This window comes from Mangifera indica, chromosome 5 (genome assembly GCF_011075055.1).
Source record: "Mangifera indica cultivar Alphonso chromosome 5, CATAS_Mindica_2.1, whole genome shotgun sequence".
NCBI lineage: Eukaryota > Viridiplantae > Streptophyta > Magnoliopsida > Sapindales > Anacardiaceae > Mangifera > Mangifera indica.
Window position 1 is genome coordinate 20,811,677 of NC_058141.1, and position 22,679 is coordinate 20,834,355.

A 22,679-nucleotide genomic window follows, 5' to 3' on the forward strand; every position below is an offset into this window, starting at 1 on the left:
ATTGAGTCAGGGAGACATTTTGCAACTTCTTCAAAACACTCCCATCTTCTGTATAAATTTCTAGACGCGATAGAAAACCATTCATTTCATGTGGGGGCTATTTAATATTCAAAGATAATGAGATTGCACTGCACTGCACTGCACTAAACTAACAAATTATTTGTATTGTGGTGTGGCATGTCAGTTAGAGTCAGGCGTGATGAAGCATATTAGGTGCACTATGATTCTACGTGGGCGGCGTGATTTGGGTAAATAAATAGATTTTGTTGAAGGCAGGAATCTTTGATAGACAGCTTTGGACATAATTGATCAAAACCAAAGCAAAATAAATTAAGAAGATTTCTACAAAAGGTGGGTAATGCTTTTGACTATTTTATTTATCATATAGTTTAGGAAGTTAGGTGAGCTAGAATTTAATAATCAACACGATTAGTTCAAGAGTCGATTACTAATTTCCCAAATTTTCCTCTTATGTAATTTAAGAATTACATAGTAGTAACTTGTGATTTGGCCAAACATTAGGTGGAGGATAGTGATTGATTGAGTGTATTACAATTTATAGCCTTTAATAATGCATGACTTTAACAACTCATTACCAAACCCCTTTTTGAATTGACAGTCTAAGTTAGTATACTTGACAACAATAACTGCTACGATTTTTAATACGTGGGGATTGTGAAATACATGTGAGATCGTGCTAACCTAATCCCTTCATCATTATGTTGGTTGGTAGTGGAAGCTTCTCTATTGTCCCCGGCTTGAGCTTATGTTTATGTTTCAATAGAACTGGCCCAACTGGCTGACGCCCTTGCCCTGTTATTTTACAATGTTATTTATCAGTTCTTCATCTTATCGTATTCTTCAAATGTAATTGATTATGATGTTACTATTTGAAAATGAATTTTGAGTGTAACAGATAGAATTGTAATTGTCCTCCCTAATCTTTAAATGGAGAAGGCTACTGACGCTAATAATTAGATAAGTTTCACCCAAGTTAGGTGAGAAGACTTTTCACAAAATTCAACAATGAACGTTGCTATTAGATTAGATTAGTCGAAGAAATTAAGTCTCATCAATATCAGTGTTTCGAAGAAAAAAGGGAGTCAAAAAGAGCAAATAGAATTTGGTAGAGCGACTCTTTCAAAAAGATTAAAAGCCAGCTGAGTGTATTAGGTAGTGGAGAGACAGAAAAGATGAACCCAGATAACAACTATTTTGTTATGCTACTATTTATATGGCAGAAAGAAAGAAAACTATAATTAACTTTCAACAGATAACAAGTTGGTGAGGTGACTTTCGTGTCAACTCATACTCTTATATATTATATATCTAACTCACTAGAAGCAATTGCGCTACTTCTTCTCTCTCCAATCCTGGCTTTCTCAATTGTGATGGCCATGGCTACTGCTTTCATATATCTTCTTCTCGCCGCTCCTGCTTTCGTCTATGCAGTGGATTACACTGTTGGTGACAGCAATGGATGGACATCAGGTGTTGATTACACAAATTGGGTTTCTGGTAAAACCTTCAAAGTTGGTGATGCTTTAAGTAAGTTTCTGATTTTATATATGTCTGCAATTATTTTAATTAGCTTTTATGTTTTGTAGAGTTTAATAATCCTGATTAACCCAGTTGTATTATTGGAAAAAAAAAAAAAAAAAACAACAGTTTTCAATTATGGAGGTTCTCATGGACTGGATGAGGTAACGAAAAGTGATTATGACAGTTGCGTTTCTAGCAATGCCATTGACAGTCACAGCGATGGAAACACAAGACTCAATCTGACAACCACTGGATCAAGGTACTTCATCTGCCCAACTATCGGTCATTGTGGTAATGGCATGAAATTGGCCGTCACTGTGTCCGCCGCATCATCAGGTGGCAACACCCCAACTACCGGTAGTAGTCCAACCACCACCACCACCCCTTCACCAGCGCATAGTGCGGCTACTACTAGTTCATGTAATATGATGATGCTTGTGATTTCTTTGCTTGTTGGAGGTGCGTTTATGGGCTAGGGGAGAGGCAGTGCTGTTGACTGTTGTTATTGTTTGTCTTTACTGTTGTTATATGGTGGCGATTGTGCGACATGTTATGACTGAGAGTTGTATTTATTTCTTCACCATATCAATGTACAATAACTAGTTTTCAAATGGATCTATGAACATTTATTGAGTTCAAATGTGTCCTTCGTTTTTTCCTTCTAATAAATTCTGATTGAATTTCATATTAATTGATTTGAATCCATCACTTCGAAATTTTCTATTTAACAAGAACAACTCTTAGACACGGAATTAAGGTTGGATTTGATATGGGTAATCCCAAACAAGTCTCAATTCAACATTAATTTGAATTTAAAAATACTAGTTTATAATCAATTCAATATTAATAAATTGAAGTTTAGACTTAGTTAGAATACAGTTTAACTATAAATTCGATTAGAAATAATTTTAATTATAATACTTGAATAAGTTTGAACTTGACTTATTTATGCAATGGAGTCTAATAATTGACTTTAACTATTCAATCATTCCATTCAAACTTTATTTTGAGCACAAACAACTTGAATCAAATCTATCACTACATGAAATTGATGTCAGTTAAATATGTTAATGGTGAAAGTAATCTAGATTCAATTTGGTTTAAGTGCGAACAAGACTCAACTTAAAATTGATTCGAGATCAACAAATTAAGACTCGAACTTAGCTTGAAAACAATTTTATTTGAATTAAATTTAAATTGATTCGAACTAAAATGTAAAAATCAATTCAAATTTAATTCGTTTTATAAAAATAAATCTAACCATTTATTAGAATTTGACTTATTATCGGTAAAAATTTGTCTGCGTAAACCTTTTTAGGCAAACGTACAACAGTTTCACTTTTATAGACAAATTTACTTTTAATTCCAAAAATATCATCTCTCAACTTATTGCTTCACTCTCAATGATTTACGTCACACTCAGTCACCTAAAATTTTTTTAACAGATTTGATAATTTTTTATTCGAATTATCATTAATTCACGTTCTAAGGATTAAAAACATACTTAAAAATTAATAAATCTTTGTTAGTTGAGGAGAATGATAAGTGCTAACTGATGCTGTAAGCATAGGGTGCGTGCAGGCCGTGTAGTGCAAGGTGCATAAAAAATATAAATATATAAATATAAATAAATAAATAAAAAATAATAATATAATATTTAAAAATATAATAAATATAATATATATTTAAAAATTATTATTATTATTATTTATATAATTTATTAAGGGATATTAATTAAAATCGACAAAAAATTTTTTACTTAAACATTTTTAGGCAAACGTACATTGGTTTTACCTTTATAAGCAAATTTACTTTTAATTCAAAAAATACCCTCCCTAACTTATTACGTCACTTTCAACAATTTCTGTGTGCGGGGTGTAAAGGGTCGTACAAAGTGAATAGGTGCGTACAAAGTGTATGAGTATGTGCAACGTACGTAGGGTGCGTACAAGGTGCGTACAAGGTGCGTGGGTGCATAAAAAATATAAATATATACATATAAATATATAAATATTTGTATATAATAATGCACTTTGCACTACGCACTCACGCACCCACACACCTTGTACGCACCCTGCACGCACTCACGCACCCCGCATACACCCATGCACCCTGCACGCACTCTACGCTTACAACATCAGTTAACACTTATTATTCTCTTTATCTAACAAAAAATTATCAATTTTTAAGTATGTTTTTAATCTTTAGAACGTGAATTAGTGATAGTTCGAATAAAAAAATATCAAATCAGTTAAAAAAATTTTAAACTGTTGAGTGTGACATAAATCAATTTTTAAATATGTTTTTAATCCTTAAAACGTAAATTAGTGATAGTTTGAATAAAAAATTATCAAATATGTTAAAAAAATTTTAGACGGCCGAGTGTGACATAAATCATTGGAAGTGACACAATAAGCTAAGAGAGCGTATTTTTGGAATTAAAAATAAATTTGTTTATAAAAATGAAATCAGGATATATTTGCCTAAAAGGATTTACACTGGAAAATTTTTTGTCAATTTTAATTAATATCCATCAAATAATATGGAGTGGCAAAAGGTGGGCTTAAAAACGGCTTTATAAAGTCTAACCGGCCCGTAAGAAGACAGTGAAATTCAAATATCTCAAGTTCTCAATCCTTTCGCTCAGACGAGACGGGACGAGATTCACGTGGAGAAGAAAATAATGGCAGGAGAGGAAGATGGAGAGTTTTACCTTCGTTATTACGTGGGACACAAGGGGAAGTTCGGTCACGAGTTTTTGGAGTTCGAGTTCCGGCCAGATGGGAAACTCCGATACGCTAATAATTCCAACTACAAGAACGACACTATGATCCGCAAAGAGGTCTTCCTCACCCCCGCCGTCCTCCGCGAGTGCCGCCGTATCATCTCCGAGAGCGAGGTTCCTTTTTTAATTTTCTCTCCTAGGGTTTCTTTCTTTTTTTCTTAATTTATTATTGTGTAATAAATATATTTAATCTAGGGTTTCGAGTGTTATTTAAAACGGCATGTTTTTGTTTAGATAATGAAGGAAGATGATAACAACTGGCCAGAACCCGATCGTGTTGGAAGACAGGAGCTTGAGATTGTGATGGGAAATGAACACATTTCCTTCACTACTTCAAAAATTGGATCTCTTGTGGATGTGCAGAGCAGTAAGGACCCTGAAGGGCTCCGCATTTTTTATTACCTTGTTCAGGTCTGTTCATCCACACGTTTTTACTCTATTCTCGATCTTATTCAATTATAAATGTTGAGGTGATTACGCATAATTGGCATTCTTCTAGGGCATTGAAGGATATGTTCATCAAGTGTATTTGACTATTTGTGGGAACTCTTTAGATGAGAACCTATTACGCAATTCAATACTTTTACTACCTACATTTAAGGTTTCTGTGGTAATACTTGCTTTTTCTGAATGCTGGGTTTTTTAAGCTTTCTTGGGTCTCACTATCCTATTAGAATCTCTGCTGACCCTTTTTAAGCTTTCTTGGGTCTCACTATCCTATTAGAATCTCTGCTGACCCTTGTATCTATTTTCTATCTTTTGAACAGATAAATCTTGGTTTGTTTTTACCAATTTATGAGTAAAATATATAGATGTAGTGCAATATGAAATACTCAATATCAAAAAGGAAACACTTGAGAATATCTGGATTTTTCCATTAGATGAATAAATCATGGTTTCGCATTATTGTTGCTTAATTTTTCCCCTTTCATTTAAAGTTTCATTGCGAGCTTGGTGCTTCAAATAGTATATATTTCTATTCATGGGTGACATTTATTTGCAATTTGTAATGTTAATATAGGTTTTTTGTTAAATAGCTCATTGGTTTGTGATTAAATGGAGCGATTATTGGAAAATTTTGGTTTTATGCCTGGGAAAGGAGAAAAGATTTACCCACGGTGTATTTAGTAATAAATCTGAGCTTCTTTTTCAATTACTCCAAATGTGATGTTATACACATCCTAAAATTCTGTAGTATTGCCTCTTTGAAATTATGGTATTGGTAAACATCTACTTTATGGCACATTGGTGAGGGAACTACTTGTGCATTTCATGCCCTACTTTGCTTTTGTTCTTATGGCAATTATTGTGGTTGCAGGACTTGAAGTGTTTCGTATTCTCTCTCATCTCACTCCACTTCAAGATCAAGCCCATATAAGATTATCATGGCTTCTGTTATATGTCAACTATTTCAGGGTTTTGTGCTTGTTCTTGTAACATCTGCTTCTGTAGTATGTAGGATTTGCCATTTGACATTGTTTTGCCTCTTTTATTATCTGGGCCTTTGTGTTGTTTATGTGAGGATTTGTGGTTTTTGGTTTGTTGGATAAATGGGAGCTGTTATAGTTGCAAGGTTTAGTGAATTCAAATATTAATTCTTCATGATCTACCTAAGATTTGAGCTAAAGGAAATTATTTTACTTGAAAATGGTCACATAAATGATTGTAGTCTGTGGTCTTCTGTATTTAAGTGCATTTTCAAAGTTTTAGTGGTTTTGAGTTTTCGAGCCAGGATCATGTGGATGGTTGCATAAATTGATGAAATTTTGAATTAGTGAGTGCTTAAATTTCTTAATACCTGGGTTGATTCCCTCATCTGAATACCAACCCACACCACTGTCCTTGCCATGTCAACATAAACGGTCACACCTCCTGGCGGTGAAAGAACAGTTGCATTCCTGCATTTCTAGCATCTTTCCCTCTCCAAAGCGTGCTGAACTCTTAAGGGAAGCTCCTCTTACTCAAGGTAAACATATGGGTTGCCTTCCTAAGAGTCAGTCAGCTGAGGTGTCTAGGTCTGCTTCCGCAGTGAGAATGGCTTTACATCAAATTCCAGGTCACTGTTTATAATTTATAAGAAAGGCATTAAGGCGCAGATTGGTTTCAGTCATTAAAGATTATTTTATAATTTATCTTTTATTATTTATATTATTTTGTTTGATTTATTAGTTATTACTAATAGTGATGTGGTAAGTAATATATAAGGTAATATGATTATTATCTTCATATTCAGTATTAAAAAATTATAAATATAATTTTGATTTTATTATAATTATATTATTATTTATTAATTTTATAGGACAAAAATAAATTTATTTTTAATTAATATAATAAGGAATATAAAAAATATTTATGAATAATTATATCTAAACACATTTAAGTAAAATAATTTATTATTAATTTTTCATTATTTCTAACTAAATGTAATAATTATTTATTCTTTTTATTTTTATCAAAATTTAAAACATATAGTTATTATTTATATTAAATAATCTTTTAACTAAACTATTTTTATATTTTGATATTAAAATATTATTCGAATCAAATGTTTTTAAGGTGCTGAATGTTTTCTGGTAGTCAAAATCAATTCAGGCTACGAATTAGACATAGTACCTGAGTTTGAAGAACAATTTCAACCTCCATTAACCTGGCAGCAGAGACCATGACTGGACCATTCTTATTTTACTTCCCGTTTAAACAATTTTCCTCCCTCTTCTCCTTCTCTGCTGGCTTCGCCTTCCCGGCTCATTTTTCTTGGGCTTTTGCCATTTCATTGTCAATGCTCCACACATTTTCTTTGTTGCCCTTCTCTTCTACCGTCTCTTGCACATTTCATATTTGAAAGATCTAAATTGTTCCCCGATAATCAGCACTAGGGATTTGTAGTCCTTTCCCAAACGATCCCTTCATTTCTTCTCTATGAACCGCCTATGATGTAGGGTAAATATATAATTTAGTTTTGTCATTACTGTCTCTCAGTCCGGGTTCCCTGCTCATAAGCAATGCCAAACCGGACTAAAGTACAGTCCACCTAAGTCCCGCATGCTCGACATGCTCGTCCCGCTGGTCTCTATTGGGTCTTGGCCGCTAAAGTGCAGCCTGGCCCACGAATTGGGCTCTCTGGATTTAATGTGGACAGCTTCCGGGCCTCCTCGGGTGGATTTAAAAACGTCAATAGGCCAGATTGGGCTGGTTCCGGCATAACCAATCGGGCTCATGAGTTAGGCTGGGCTTTAGGCACAAATAGTAATGAGTCTTTGGATCGGGCTCTAGGCTCATACAATAATAAATCATTGGGTCGGCCCATATAGGGTTGGTCCTTGAATGGGTTGGCCCACGGGCTTTAATCGGATCAACCCATTTAAACAATTTTTTAAAAAATTTTATTAAAACTTTTAAATATAAATTATTTTTCAATTATTAAAACCGAAGATAACACCTTAAATATTTTATTTATAATATCTTATCTGTGATAGAGGAACACTGTGGTTACATAATCAAAAATATTTTAAGTTTATAACATAGTACAAATAAATTAGTTTACATACTGTATAATTACAAACATAAATAAAACATATATACCATATTATTAATTTACTCGTCTGTAATATTTAAATTTATAAATTCATTTGATATTGAATCCATTTATAATATTTTGTAATGATAAAATTAAAATGAAAATAAAATTATAAACACAAAAAATTATTATTTATAAATTCAAGAGTTGATGAGATAAAATGGGATTGAGAATATAATAAAAGATTAAGAGATTTATAATCTAAAATAAAAAAGATTTTGATTGATTTATATAAAAAAGATTAAAAAAATAATTGCCACATACAGAAGCCAAGGCTTTTGCTCATAGGGGACAGAAGCCATGAAGGCTTTTACGCAGAAGCCTTGCTTCTGCCTTTTTGTTTTTTTGTTAAAATTGTGAACAGTATCAGGTCGGGCTCTTTTGAGCCAAGCCTGAATTCAAGGTTCCTAACTGGGCCTTCATTTGGCCCCATCCAATTGCCATGCTTGGGTGGATTAGATATAAACAAAGTTAACCTTATCATTTAAACTCGAATCAAAGTTATAATGTTCAATTTAAATTTGAGTTCAAACTTATTCTAATTAGTATATAATATTATGAAAGATTTATTGATAGGATGAATAATATTATTTGGATGAATGAAATTACTAAATAAATAAATGAGTTGATCTCAAAATGAGTTTTTAATATAGGGTTCTATTTCGAAATATATTCATTCGAATTGATTTACGGATTCAATCCAAGCCAACTTGGATCGACATCCACCCCTTAGGTGTGCCTTTGCTAACCAATGTTTGTGTTTATTTTTAAAGTTATTTGTTCTCGTGTAAGTTCAAAACTATTTTTAGGAGTGCATTCAACTAAAGTTAATTTAAATTTGATTCAAATGAGTTAAACTTTAATAAAATAAGAATCAACTTATTGAGTTCAAGATCGACACTAACTGTAGTGCTTGTCTTGTTAACAACTCTTTTTTTTTATTTGATAATTATTATTCTTTTTCCAATAATTTTTCTTTATTGCTATTATTATTCACCAGTTATAACAAATTAAATTCAAACTTGAATTATTTTAAACTCAGACAGAGCTCCAACATACCCTTTTTCAGGATAAGCTCAAATTCACCTCTAACTATTCCCCGTTGACTACTCTTTAGAGTTTTAACAGCCACTAATCTAGAGATTGCACAAAATGAGTGGAAAACACAATGATCTAATCTAAACAAGTTTTTGGTACAGAGTTGAATCCAATTTTCTTTGTTTGAATATGGACGTTTCCTAAAAAAGTGAAACACCTTTCTTTTATTGTCCCATGCCATGCCAAAAGCCTTCTGTCTTCTCTTTTTCAAAATCCCCCACTAAATATTTCTTATCAATGATGCCATTCTTTCTTTCTCTTCCACTTTCATATCTTCTATTCAAATCCTAATAATTGTATATATAAACAATAGAAGATATGAAATTAAATGCATCAAGATTTGGAGGGAATGAGATAGAGATAAATTCGATCTAAATTAAATTAAACTGAATATTAAATTAATTCAAATTTAAATTGAATTTATAATACTTAATTTGAATTTATTTAAGTTAGTATATAATTTTATTGAAAAAATATCGGTAAAATAAACAATATTATAAAAAAGATAAATAATATATGTCTATTCCAATTCAAATTACCAACTTAAAGGTTTTAAGAGGTCCATGGGTTATCATCCGACAATGGTCTTGATCGAATTGAGTTCCAAGTTGGCAAGAAATAGAAGTATGCAATTGTTGGTAGGCACAACGTGCCAGGCACATCTATATTTGACCGCATCTTGAACTAGGAAAATACCCAGTTTACTTTGAACAATGTTCCACTCTTTGTTAAATAGCTGTAGCCCAAAAATAATTGACCTATTTCCGATAACCAAGTGGCAAAAATTTTGATAACCAACCAAATCCACTCGGATACATTTATCCTTCCCTTTTTTATAGGATAGCAATTGAAAATAGGCCTACACACAACACAGGGGTTTAAGACAGTTTAAAAATTCAAAATTAAGTTAATTCAAATTAAATTTAAAGTTAAAAATTATTTCTAAACAAATTTAAGTCTTTATTTGATGATCTTAAACTAAGTATTTCAAATTTCAACCAATCCCAAATTATATCTTATTCGAATTCAGTTTGAATTAAATCAAACTCTAAATCCCTAAATCCCTAACATGTTTAACTCGTTCCCAATCAGTTAAAGCTAGTTAGTAATTTAGGTTAATGGTTTCTGGTAATTAAGCTGCCAACTAAGTTCAATTAGGATAGAATAATGTGATTAAGAAATATAGTTTACGTGGTCTTTTAAAGTCAACTGTTGGATTTTGGAATAACCATAATTGTATATTGCTTTGAAGATCATGTACCAAATTTCAGAATCAACTAATAGATGCTGATTTATATTTTTTATATATTATGTTTATATTTGTTGAACTGTAAACAGTTTCTATTTGTATCTTTTTGATACTTTTAAATAAATAAAATTTAAAATAATGAAGGAAGAAGGCTGCAAGATACCAGATAGCGTAGGGTGTTGGGCAACTTAAATTGTAAGCAAACATATGTGCCCCTCCTGCAATGCAATATAATATCTTGAAAGTATAACTAACAGCTTGGAAATCGGTAAACATCACAATTAATCCCAATGAAGTTATTTGTGGCTTAGTCATAACGAAGGTGATGTTTTTGTCTATAAGCAATCTATTCTGCCCAGCCCAGCCGAATCTATGTATGTCTGTCATGGAATGGAAGTGGACTGCTTAGTTGGAAAGTAAAATCATGCTATGCCCAGCAAGCAATATCATTCCGTCTTTTTCTCTTTCTTTCAACAGACGATCGATGATGGCAATGGAATGCCAAACAATCAGATAACAACGTAAGAGTATTATTTAATATTGGACTCGACGACTCAAATTGATTAAAATTCGGATTTAAAGATTAGGGTTCAACCAATAATGATCTTAATTAATTTAAACCAATTGTTCATTTATTTTACCAATTTCTCACTCGTGTAATCTATCATCTGCATCCTAATGGCCACATCCCACGTGATCTCCTTTTCCCTCCCTTTTCATAAAGGCAATTATGTCTTTATCTAATATTATAACAATGGTCATTTATAAAAATTAAAATTTTCTTAAATTAAATAACAAAATACCCAACACAATAGTTTTTATGATTGATGTAAGGCACGCTTGCTTTGCGCTTTAACGAATAACCTCAAGGCTTAATTTTCCCGCTTTCGGCCATCGCCAGCTAGCCAGTCATCAGCATTGATATACGATCCGTCACACTTAAAAATCCGTTCATTTCATTCCCAAGCAATAAAAAAAAAAAAACGATAATATTAAAAGATTGAAGAGTGTTAGCCTTACCTAATTAACACCCCCCTCTCTCTAAAAAATGGTCGGTCCCACATTTTATCCCTCAAAACAAACCCCGTCCCGTTCCACCGAATCTAAAATACCTAGAGAAAGAGAGGGAGAGTGCTTGTCTGTTGCCTTGTCTGTAACTTCTCATGGACGACTTCTTATTCTTCTTGTTATAGATCTCGAAACCCTAGCTTTATCTTTCAAAGATTCTTCACAAATTGCTGTCAAGATTCTTTCAAGAACCACTTCTCTTCTTTCGTTGGGAGTAGAATTGTAGAATTTCTCCTTATCGATTTTTGTAGACTTTTTTCATTGATTTTCAAATTAGTGTCCACTGTTATTGATATTGTATCTACATTTTCGTTTCCGCTTCGTTGGAGACGCCGAGTTTCTACTGGTTTTGGTACAGTTTGTATTTAGTTTCATTTATGTTCAGAAATTTGAATTGCAATTTGATTATTTATTTATTTTTTTTGTATTTCAGTTGTGGAGGAGCTGGCTAGGGTTTGTGAAATTATCGATGGTGTTATGGTAAATAGTTTCAGAGAGAAATGGATGAAAGAGGAGGTTCATTTGTGGCTGTGAGGAGGATTTCTCAAAGTCTAGACCGAGGCAATACGTGTCATTCAACTTCAGGTATTGATTTTATATTAGGCCTGCCTATCAACTTCTCCATCGATTTTTCTCAATAACATATTTTATTTTCTCACTACAGTTAGCGCTTGTTTTTTGATTTGCTAAATTTGGATCTGGAGGTAACTCTTGTATGCTTAACTTAGAGTGTGACCGAGAACTTTCGCTAAGTGCATGTGTATGGAGATTCAAATTTGTTGTGGTGGGTGAGCTTGTTGTAAATACTGGTTTACAGTCTTTTACTTTTGAGTTTTACCTTGCTATTGCTATATTAGCTATATATATAAATTTAGAGAGGAGGATAAATTTGTCAACCACTATGTTGTTGATAATACAGCATTTGTTTTTATTGAACTGGAAGTGATTAATTTTTACAACCGTAAGAATAACTTTTAATTTGAAGCTTGCGTAAGTTTATGTTTGCTGTTTAAATTGTATGAATTATGATATAATTACTGCACATGGTCGGGCTGTTAGGCTAAGGTGTTGGTGATTATGCGGGACATGTCTGAAATTTAGGAATGTTTATATAACCATGTATCTTGTCAGATAATTAGTTTGTTGCCAATCTAACATGTGAACTTTATGATGCATAACAGCTCCAACTTTGCATTTGCAGCTTTAAAATCTTCGTTTTCATAATCAGATGGCTTTGTTTGTTGCAGCTGAGGTTGTGGCAGGGTCAGCTGCATGGCTGGGTCGAGGTCTTTCTTGTGTTTGTGCACAGAGGAGAGAGAGTGATCCTCGCCCTTCTTTTGATCTGACTCCTGCCCAGGTAACTTTTCACTTGATATGTTTAATTGTTTGATAAGTTTTTTTTTTTTTTTTTGTCTTTCTGTTGCTCTGGTTCCTTTAACTTAGCAAGTCTTTATGATATAGATATAAGGAATTTAATTTGTTGCATATGATTTCTTTAATTGTGTCAAGATTGAAATGAGAATAGTTTTTTCTTTCCTGTCTTTATTTGTGTATGAATTATTGTTTTTTAATTTACCTATCTTCTATTATTGTCTGTTGTGCATATCCTTTAGTGACCATTTGTGAAGTATCAAGACCTTGGTTAGCTTTGAGTAGTCTGGTCAGAGTTGTCTCAATTATATACGATCTAGTGAAAGTGTGATTAAGAGGGTAGAAAAGAAGAGTTGCAATTTTAGATGGTTGAATTTATAAATGACAATGAATTTAACAACATTTTGGTGGGTTAAGATTATGCAAATTTCTCTTGAGTTCGGTGTACTGTCTGCATATGACTTTTATTATATTATTATGTCTCTTTTTAGTGTTTGCTCATCTGTCTGGTCTAAAAAGTGCTGCAACTTGCTATGCAGTTTATGTCCTATCAACTTTAGAAACACAAGCCAACTTGTATTTTTAAATTTTATTGGGCCCTATCTTCTTTAGTCTGAGTTTTGATGAAGTTAAACATAACCTATATAAATATATTTATTTTGGCCTTGGTGCTGTTAGGAGGAATGCTTGCAAAGGCTGCAGAATCGTATAGATGTTGCCTATGATAGTTCAATCCCTGAGCATAAGGTAAGTTTTTACCTAAGATTCAGTGAGCTCCAGAGTATGGTGCAAAATACTAATTTTGAAGCTTTTTGACTGTGGCAATATATTTTACAGTTCTACTTGTTTTGTCATTGTTTCCACATGTTCATCATAAGCAAATTTTCTATATGGTTGGATGATGAATTGCTGGGTTCATGGGTGTTTCTTTTTTCTCATCATTGTATTGCACTGTTGCTTCCATGTAGGAAGCTTTGAGGGCTTTGTGGAATGTTGCTTTTCCAGAAGAAGAACTCTGTGGTTTAATATCTGAGCAGTGGAAGGAAATGGGATGGCAAGGAAAGGATCCATCAACAGATTTTAGGTAGATAAGAAGTTTTCCATGGTGTTTTGTTGCATGCTCTATTGCTTTTACCATAAGTTACTTTTCTTTTTCCGTTTGTTCATTTTTTGAAATTTATCTGGCAGGGGTGGTGGTTTCATATCATTGGAGAATTTGCTTTTCTTTGCTAGGAATTTTCCGGTACCTTGTTCTGTCTCTTCTTCTCACCCCAAGAAGTTTTCTTCTTTCAACTGTCTTGCATGCTTTGGGGTCCATAGCGTTTTCTGTGTTTAGAAATTTATAAACTTTTCTGATGACAATTTTCTCTGATTGCTTCTAAAATTCAATTTCTATGATACATATGATTTCCAAATTAAAGTTTGCAGGATCCAGAATTGATTAATTAAATGGTGAAAAAGAAATAGTTTGCTGTTCACAATGTGGAAAAGAGTTAGTATTTGAGCAATCATGTTCCTCTCAAATGTTATGGTTTAATAAAACTCGTAGAATTAAATATGACAGCTAGTCCAAAATGGTTTATGAATTGAAGAATGCTTGTTGTCTCGGGTAGCATGGTTTAAGCTGCTTTGAATGTTATTATTGGTATTAGTCCTACAGAAGATATTATGCTTGTGACAGAGAGGGTGTGACCAACAATATTTTTTCAATTTTCAGAAGTCCTTCCAGGATCTCCTTTGGAAGCAGGAAGGTGATCGCTCGGTGTGGGAATATCCATTTGCTGTAGCTGGTGTAAACATTACATTCATGCTCATTCAGATGCTTGATCTTGAAGCAGGTTTGTATTTCTTTTTCAATTTACTGTTCAAATCTCTCTGTTGCTCATGTTTTAAACAGCAAAGTACCACTTTCTAAATTAAAATCAGAAAGTGTAGCTAGGATCCATTAATTACAGCTTTTAGTATGTGACTTCTGAAAGTTCTGCTATGTAAGGTTTAATAACCAAGTGTCTATGCATATCATTTTAATAATTTAGATATTTTACTTCTGTTAAACTTCACAGTCAAACCACGAACAAAGGTGGGAGCAACTTTCTTGAGGTTTCTTTCAGGTAATCTTGGAATACTCGTGACCTTATTTGTTTTTTTTTTATTAAAAATATTTGAATAGAGCTAAACAAAGACAGTATGGAAAAAGAATGTCTCAAATATCTCTAATAGAATCTTTTTGCTTATGTCCTTACAGAAAATGAATCAGCATTTGACCTTCTATATTGCATCACATTTAAACTAATGGATCATCAATGGCTTGAGATGCGTGCATCATACATGGATTTCAATGTATGTATACTTCAGCCAACAAATTCCTTGTAGACTTTGGTGGTTAAGCCTTTTTTATTTATGTATGGTTTATCAAGCAAATTTCATGTCTCACAATATACAAATGCTTAATTATTTTTTTACTTTGCAGACGGTTATGAAATCCACACGGCGACAACTGGAAGGGGAGCTTCTGCTTGATGATATTACACGGTTGGAAGAGTTACCATCATACAGCCTCCTTACTTGATAGTATAGCAGTTCCGAAGTCTAACAAAATGGCTTGTAGGCAGCAAGATGTGCATGTCATCATTGGGCAAATTCTGAACCCTTTTCGGTTCTCTGTCCCATCTCATGTCCTAGTTTAAAAAAAAAAAAAAAAAACTAAATTGGTGAGCCCTTTATAACTCTTCTTGAAGCCATGTAAGCGCATTTCCTCGTGATTTTTCCAGGAAAGGGTTGAGTCTAGTTTTTAAAGTGATTGGTTGTTTTCATGGTTTGACTAGTTGTCTTTCGCCCATCTCACCAACTTAAATTGATGTCTTAAAAGATAAACCATTACTTCCAAGTTTCAAGATAGGCCTATCAATTGCTAATTTGGAAGGAAAAGTTAGTTCTATTCAATTTGGATCTAGAAGCAATTAAGTAGGGAAAAGTTGGCATTACTATGATTGTTTGGTATAACAGAGAGGTGGAGATGGATTTAAATCGAGTTAATTTCGAATGAAAGTTCGAACTCAGTATAAATTTAAAATAGCTAGCCTAATATTGAGTTTGGTTTAGAGATGACAATGGGAAGGGGTAGAGAGGGGATCTCAATCTTCATCCCTATATGGTAAATCAATCTTTGTTTTCAGTTCGTCTCTGTTATAAGGATAAAAATGATTTTCCTTAAAAGAAAAACTTTTCCTAATACCCTCCCCGTCTTGATGGAAAAATTTATTAAATAACAAAATTAAGTAAAATTAAAACCAATATATTATTTTAAATGTCACAAATATAATATATTAACTATTTTAATATACAAAATAAAAATTTAAAAAATTTAAATAATTTAAAACTATAAAAATATTTATTATTTTAAGTAAATATATTAATATAAAGAGATGAATATAGGGGCGGGATAGGGCGGAGAAGAGACATGCATTCTCGTCCCTAACCCATCCCTAATTGTGGAGTTTTCTTAATCCCTGTTTTTGTCCCTTTCTTCGTATCTATCGAAAAATCTTTTTCCTGTTAAGATCAAAAAGGGTTGAAACCTCTCGAATCAAAATTTTCATCTCTAGTTTGGTTATCTTATTGGTAAACACTAACGAAGGTAGATAAGATGTTTGATGAAAGGAATTTTGATGACACTGCTATTAAAACACCAATTTTGAAGTGAATAGTTTTTCATTTTTATTGTATATTTTGTTTAAGTAATATTTTATTATTAAAATTAAAAAATTATTTAAAATATAAATAATTATTATATTTGATTAAAGTTAATAAATATATATTAATATATTATTTTATTTTAATATTTTAAATATATTGATTTTAAAATATTTTTTATATTATTTATTATATTAATTAAAAAATTTATTTTTATCTTTAAAAAATTATTAAATAAAAATATAATTATAATAAAATTAAGATTATTTTTTATTTTCCATGAACTATATAAATAATAAATAAACTATTAGGATATCTTTATCTATTCTCAACCAAGCACCCTTCAGATTGTTTGAACCCAAAACAATTCAAGTCTAAGTTGACTGAGACCTGTACAGTTAACCGGAGCAGACTGATGATAATCCAAGAATTTATGACAAAACTAGCCATCAAACGCCAGGAGTCCAGGACAATACTGGATTGGTGTAACGTCCCAACCTGTGACAGTTATAGGATCCCCTCTTGTCTTGACCCAAAAAGGTGACAATATAAGATGCTTAAAATTATCTAAAATTCATAATATAGTCAACAAAATAACCTAACTTATCATTACTACAGTCCGCAATAATGTGCGACTGGTTATAAAAGTAGCCACAAAACCAAGATCACACTTAATTTAACTCAAAACTTGATAGAAGGTTCACTAACAAGCAAACAAACAACCGTCCAAGAACAGCTATAGCCAGTTCAATCCAACTGATATTCATTCATAGATCCAGTGGTGAACGCTGCTCTGCCAGTTAACAGGTCCTTCAGGGAACCATAGTGCAATTTCCTTGGTTGCACTCTCAATTGAATCACTCCCATGGATGACATTCCTGTAGAATCATTCAACATCATATATTAGACCTCAAATACATTAAATTGCTACAAAATAGGGCTGGATTCGAGCCCAAGTCAAGTTTGGGCTTTCTTGGGTTTGTGGCTTGGGAGTCGAGATCAACTCATCAACTGAGCTCCAACTTGACAGTTTTCTTATACCTATGATTCAAGCTTGAGCAATGGTTGCTCGTTTTGAGCTTGATTGAACCAAGCTAACAATCAAGATTGAGTCACTTTGGCTTTGAATCTAGCCCCATTACAAAGCCATCAAAGTTCACAGGCAAAAGAAGCCCAAGAATCCATAATCAAACTCCTGACTGATCAAAGGTTACCTGCCAATATCAATAGCATAATCACCACGGATGGTTCCAGGAGCAGATTCAGTAGGATTGGTTGCCCCAATGATCTTGCGGCCTGTGGTAACAACTTTCTTACCCTCCCAAATCATAGCACAAACAGGACCAGAGATGATGTACTCAACTAGCCCACCAAAGAAGGGCTTTGAAGACAGGTCCTCGTAATGCTTCTCAGCAAACGACTGTTCCACAGTCATGAGCTTCAAACCTAGATTCATGAAATACATACCAAATCAACAATTTTTGGTTCCAATATTTGACAAACCATAAATCTCTCATACAAAATTAAAATTAAGATCCACCATTAACTTTCTAACTTCTCTTTTTAGTAGGGGTGGATTCGATCCAAATTGACTTGGATTGAATCCATCATTCGGCTTAAACAAGCCAATTTCAAGATGGAATCCAGCAGGGCATGAGATTGATTTGTTTCGTCCATCTGGTGACTGTTTATCTCTCTGGTAAGACACTGTTCATCCAGCCGGCTACCCTCTGGTGACAGTGTGCACCAGCTTGATCAAACTTGAACGGGGTATTATGGTTTTGATCTGAGCCCAAGCTGGCCACAGGCTCGACAAGGAATGAATCCCTCACTACCGTTTAGCTTAGGCGAAAGGAACTACCTTAACTACAATATTCATAGGCAATGGATAATCTGGAATTATAATTCGAATGGCAAATATGTAAACACTTTGACCTCGGCCATAAACATTACTATGATAAAATTATTTGTGGACAAGTCGAAGATGAAACCAATAATTACCAAGAGCCTTATGGAACAAGAATTACCTTTCAACGTGAATCCTTTCTTTTCAAATCTGCTAATAATCTCGCCAACCTGCAATATGGCAAAACTCCATCTTATCCCTTGAATATTAAACACCCACAAACTCTAAAGAAGATCCAAACAAAACCTCATTAGAGACAAATTCAACGACACCAGACTTACCAGGCCTCTCTGGACCCCATCGGGCTTGATCATGATGAACGTTTGCTCCATCTGGGTCTGATTTGTTTTTTCTCCAAGGACTGATGCACGGTAGAAGAGTCAAGAGGTGAGTGAGAGCGAAGTGCTGCGAGTTGATGGGGTAGGTATGTTGAATATAATCATGTATGGTAGGAGGATTGGTTGTAAGTAACCCAACCCTAGTCATCTAAGAGAATATTCGTTTTTTGAACTGTTGATTTTTTTAGCCTAAAGTGATAAACCCGTGGGTTAACTTATAAACACTTGCCCATGGTTTAGCTTTTTCGTTTCTTTCTAATCATGATTTGACACCATATCATTCTGTAACTTTGTGTTTAAGCTGGATTCCAGCGAGAGGACGGTAGGATTAAATAGTATCCCGTTAGGATGAATAATATTGTCCAAGACAATTCAAACTAGTTTGATTTAAGTGAGACTGGGCATAGATATCGCTTTAGTCTTAGACAATATCACTTTCGAATCCGGCCTAGATTTAAGTGAGATTAGGTCTAGGCACTAGACATTGATGTTTGTGGGCTTCAACGCTTACCAAGGGAGATTTTTTGGGGGTCTGTTGGCTTCAATTTTTAATATTGGGGATAGGCCCGTTTAGGTTCAACCATAAATAAATCCAAGTTAAATGCAGGATTTGATGCTGCCCAATTTTTGCTTGGAGTTCATTTGATGATATGTTTAATGAAATTCCTGGAAGATTAGGTAATTTTATATTCAGGAAACAAGTCTTGAAATTAGGTATTCATATCTCTCATTTCCTGAAACCTTGGATTAGGTAGGGATTGGCAGAAAAGAAGATGGAGGATTCTTTGGACTTGAATGCCTCCCTTGAACTTGAGCAATAGGCGTCTCTATTTTTGACTCATCATGACCAGTGCATGTCAAAAGCTTTCGCTTGGTAAGACTTTCTCCACTCAAAATGATAAAAACTGGTTTCGTTATATTGCTCTTCAACTAAACCATAAATTCACCAATGACAAATACACCAAATCAAGAGTCTGATTTGGTAATAAATAGAGTATCTTAGAAACTCATATCCACTATTATATTATTAGCATGTGTTCATGATTTGATAGTATGACAATATAAATGTAAAAATGTTATCTCATTGCCTTTTTGATTTATAAGACAAGAGTAAGTTGAATATTATAACTTTTTTACGATAAGTTTAGACAATCATTTGTATTGTATTAAAAGGGAAGGAAGAAGAATTGTGAAGAGGTGAGTGTGATATTTTCTTAGTTGTTCTCAAAATGTTCCTATCTTCTTCCAAATGTGCGTGCGCTATGAAGATTCTTCTGGTTTGATTTGAAAACTGAAAGAATGCAATGGATCAAAAACTTTTAAGAAGATCGACAGGGAAAAGGTGGTTTTAGAGTAGACAATATCCTAACCTAAACCCTTTTGATATGTTAGGTTGACCAAGATTTATGCCTTATCCTCAGCTTTTGATTTCATTATCTCTGTGAGTTTCATACAGTAGAGCTTAGACTTCTGTTGGAGGAAGCAATTGTAAATGCTGGTTTTCCTAGCACAAATCTTTATAGGTCTTGTGCCATTGTTCTCGTCTCAAGAGAAAATTTATAGAGATTACATCAAAGAGAAATGTTTAGTCATAATGGAAGTGACTAGCCAAAAAAGTAGTAAAACAACGACTAATTATGTGGGAAGTATCTAAAAATTAGACATGTCATCTATACATAAGATGTTGGATATTCTCATCTCCTTTAGATCTCCACTCTAAGAGTATTTATAACTCAAATTGCAAATAGAGCCTCCTTTATACCAAAAGTAACTTTGAAGGATTAATTTAATTTTAACAATTTCCATGATCTTATAACATTACTCTGCCAAAATTATCCGAAGAGGACATAGACTCCTAGTAAGCAACAAACCAAATCATTTTAAAAACGCATTGTTATTCATTCAGTTGACAATACTTACTAATCAATTATCATCTGATCACATAAAGTCACATACTTAACACTACATACCTCTAATTAGTGCAAATTTTAATCATTAACAACAATTATGTAAGTCCTAACAGGATTTTGGCTTGCTTTTGTTGTCTTTGTATTGTTGTTCGTTCTTGTTACATTAGAGTTTCATAGAAAGATTGATGCATTATATAAAATAGTAAACAGAACCTTAAATACCTTTCCTTTCGATAATATAATTTATTGTGTCGATAATATTATCATTTTATCAGTAATATTATTCTTTCATTGTTGACACTATTATATTATGTTATGAACCTTTTAACAACATCTTTGATCAATTCGAATTTAGCTTAGCATATATGATATCAAATGAAATTTGACATTTAGGAACTATAGATAAGCAAATAGATTTCTTTAATTTTCTTGATCATAGAGGTTTAGATTAAAATGCAATTGATGATATAGGAAATGTATCTAGAAAGATCAACTTAATGTACTTATCTATCAATTTATATTATAGCTACATTTGATAAGATTAATTTGAATATAAAAGAGTTAATTTAAAGTCGGCTTGATATTGATGAGGTGAGATTCAAACTAAACTCGAAAAAAATTAACTTTAGAATTTATCTAAATCAACTTAAATTTGAATGTTCAAATTGATTCAAATTTTGTTTGTTTATGAAAATGAGCTCAATCTTTAGACTTAAACTCGGTTTATTCAATTTGAACTCAAATTTCATCTTGAACAATTTAGATAGAATATAATCCTAATTTTTATATGTTTATAGCCAGAATTTCATAGTATTACATATTTAAATTTTATTTGCGTGAATTCTGCTAGAACTAGAATTGAAAATTTGTCCAAAATGTAAGAGCCACAAAGATTGGAAAAAAAAAAAAAAAAGGAAAAAGGACTGGCGAATATAGGTTTGGACAAAGTTGGTGAGGATTTTCTCTTTCAAATTTTATGTTGATGTATAAAAAAAAATAAAAATTTGTGCTCTGAGGTTGGTACCGATTGCTAAGTCTCACCTGTAGGAACCATTTTAACTGATAGTTAATACCAATTTTAGGACGGAAAAAATAAAAAAAATAAAGAGAAGGGACAAGGTTGAAGGTTTGAACATGGCGGGACCAATCAATTATCGGATACATGACTCGATCATGATGATATTTAGAAGACTTTCAGAAACTTTGATTGAAAGGCCATGATTGTTGCATGGAATTCTGCTTATATATTGCCTTTGGCTGCCCTCTCTTATTGCTTCAAATTGTAATCTATCTTTTTTTTTTTTTTTTTTTTTTCAGATTTATAATTACACTTTTGAACTTTGAATTCTAGAAATCATGGACCTGTCGGAAATGAAAATATACTCATCTTTTTCTTCGTGGTAGAAGAAGTGTTCAAGAATTGTTTGTTATTATTCTTTTTTTTTTTTTTTTTTTAATTTCCAAATGTTGTGTTAGAAAAATTTGCCTATATAACCTAATAAAAGTTTATAGATGATATTTAATAGTATCAATAAGAATAATTTAATATACTTTATAGATTGTGATTTGGATGAATGATTTTGCATAGGTTTTTGGGTTATTAAACCTTTAATGGGAGAGTTCTTTAGTCTCCTTTATATTGTTTCTTTGAAACTTTACTACAAAAGTTTTACTTATTAAAAGACATATTTAAAATAGGTTTCAAGTGAAGAAGACTAGTTATTAAGAATGATAATTTGTCTCTATTCCCACTTATTTCATGAAATCCCCTTCTAGTATGAGATGGGAGCCAGATTTTTAAGGTCAAATTGCCATGCCTATTAATCACTTTATTAAGATGATTTTCATGAATTCTAATTACTTAAAACCATGGCTCTACAACCTATTCTGTACTGTATATTCTATATTGTAGATTAACTATACATGTTGGTTATATATCTGGAATCTTAAGTGAGGCTCCCTCATGGACCCCTCATGGGACATCTAGCTATTTCATTGTTTTCAGAATTGCAACTTGTTAATTATTATGTAATTCTTCGGAATTTGTTAGACGAGTGGATTCTAACCAGACATTTCAAGTCATATCCGACTGTTAAGCTGACATGTTTGTCATCATTCATTCCAGGAATAGTGGCTGTCACT

The 22,679-nt window shown here is 32.7% G+C and overlaps 4 protein-coding genes across 5 annotated transcripts; 3 read left to right on the plus strand and 1 right to left on the minus strand.

The window, feature by feature from the left end:
• The first annotated feature begins 1,167 nt into the window (after positions 1–1,167).
• On the plus strand, positions 1,168–2,182 carry LOC123217187 (uclacyanin-3-like). Its single transcript, XM_044638007.1, has 2 exons — positions 1,168–1,548; positions 1,669–2,182. The coding sequence occupies exons 1-2, from the start codon at positions 1,392–1,394 to the stop codon at positions 2,016–2,018; spliced, it is 507 nt and encodes a 168-aa protein (XP_044493942.1). The 5' UTR covers positions 1,168–1,391; the 3' UTR covers positions 2,019–2,182.
• Positions 2,183–4,142: 1,960 nt separating this feature from the next.
• LOC123217189 (protein mago nashi homolog) lies at positions 4,143–5,975 on the plus strand. Its single transcript, XM_044638008.1, has 3 exons — positions 4,143–4,441; positions 4,562–4,738; positions 5,646–5,975. The coding sequence occupies exons 1-3, from the start codon at positions 4,226–4,228 to the stop codon at positions 5,703–5,705; spliced, it is 453 nt and encodes a 150-aa protein (XP_044493943.1). The 5' UTR covers positions 4,143–4,225; the 3' UTR covers positions 5,706–5,975.
• Positions 5,976–11,278: 5,303 nt separating this feature from the next.
• On the plus strand, positions 11,279–15,503 carry LOC123215414 (ELMO domain-containing protein A-like). Of its 2 annotated transcripts, none has more exons than XM_044635489.1 (10): positions 11,279–11,671; positions 11,753–11,904; positions 12,567–12,676; positions 13,369–13,437; positions 13,659–13,774; positions 13,879–13,933; positions 14,408–14,528; positions 14,754–14,801; positions 14,936–15,030; positions 15,161–15,503. In XM_044635489.1, exons 2-10 carry the CDS (start codon positions 11,820–11,822, stop codon positions 15,257–15,259), a joined length of 798 nt encoding a protein of 265 aa, XP_044491424.1. In that variant the 5' UTR covers positions 11,279–11,671; positions 11,753–11,819; the 3' UTR covers positions 15,260–15,503. The 2 variants fall into 2 exon arrangements, with proteins under 2 accessions (XP_044491424.1, XP_044491425.1); XM_044635490.1 differs by lacking the exon at positions 11,279–11,671 and adding an exon at positions 11,984–12,103.
• Positions 15,504–16,965: 1,462 nt separating this feature from the next.
• On the minus strand, positions 16,966–18,928 carry LOC123215415 (nucleoside diphosphate kinase 1-like). The gene is made up of 4 exons (XM_044635491.1): positions 18,571–18,928; positions 18,411–18,459; positions 17,598–17,829; positions 16,966–17,261 (listed from the first exon to the last, which is right to left on the minus strand). The coding sequence occupies exons 1-4, from the start codon at positions 18,619–18,621 to the stop codon at positions 17,147–17,149; spliced, it is 447 nt and encodes a 148-aa protein (XP_044491426.1). The 5' UTR covers positions 18,622–18,928; the 3' UTR covers positions 16,966–17,146.
• Between the last annotated feature and the right edge of the window lie 3,751 nt (positions 18,929–22,679).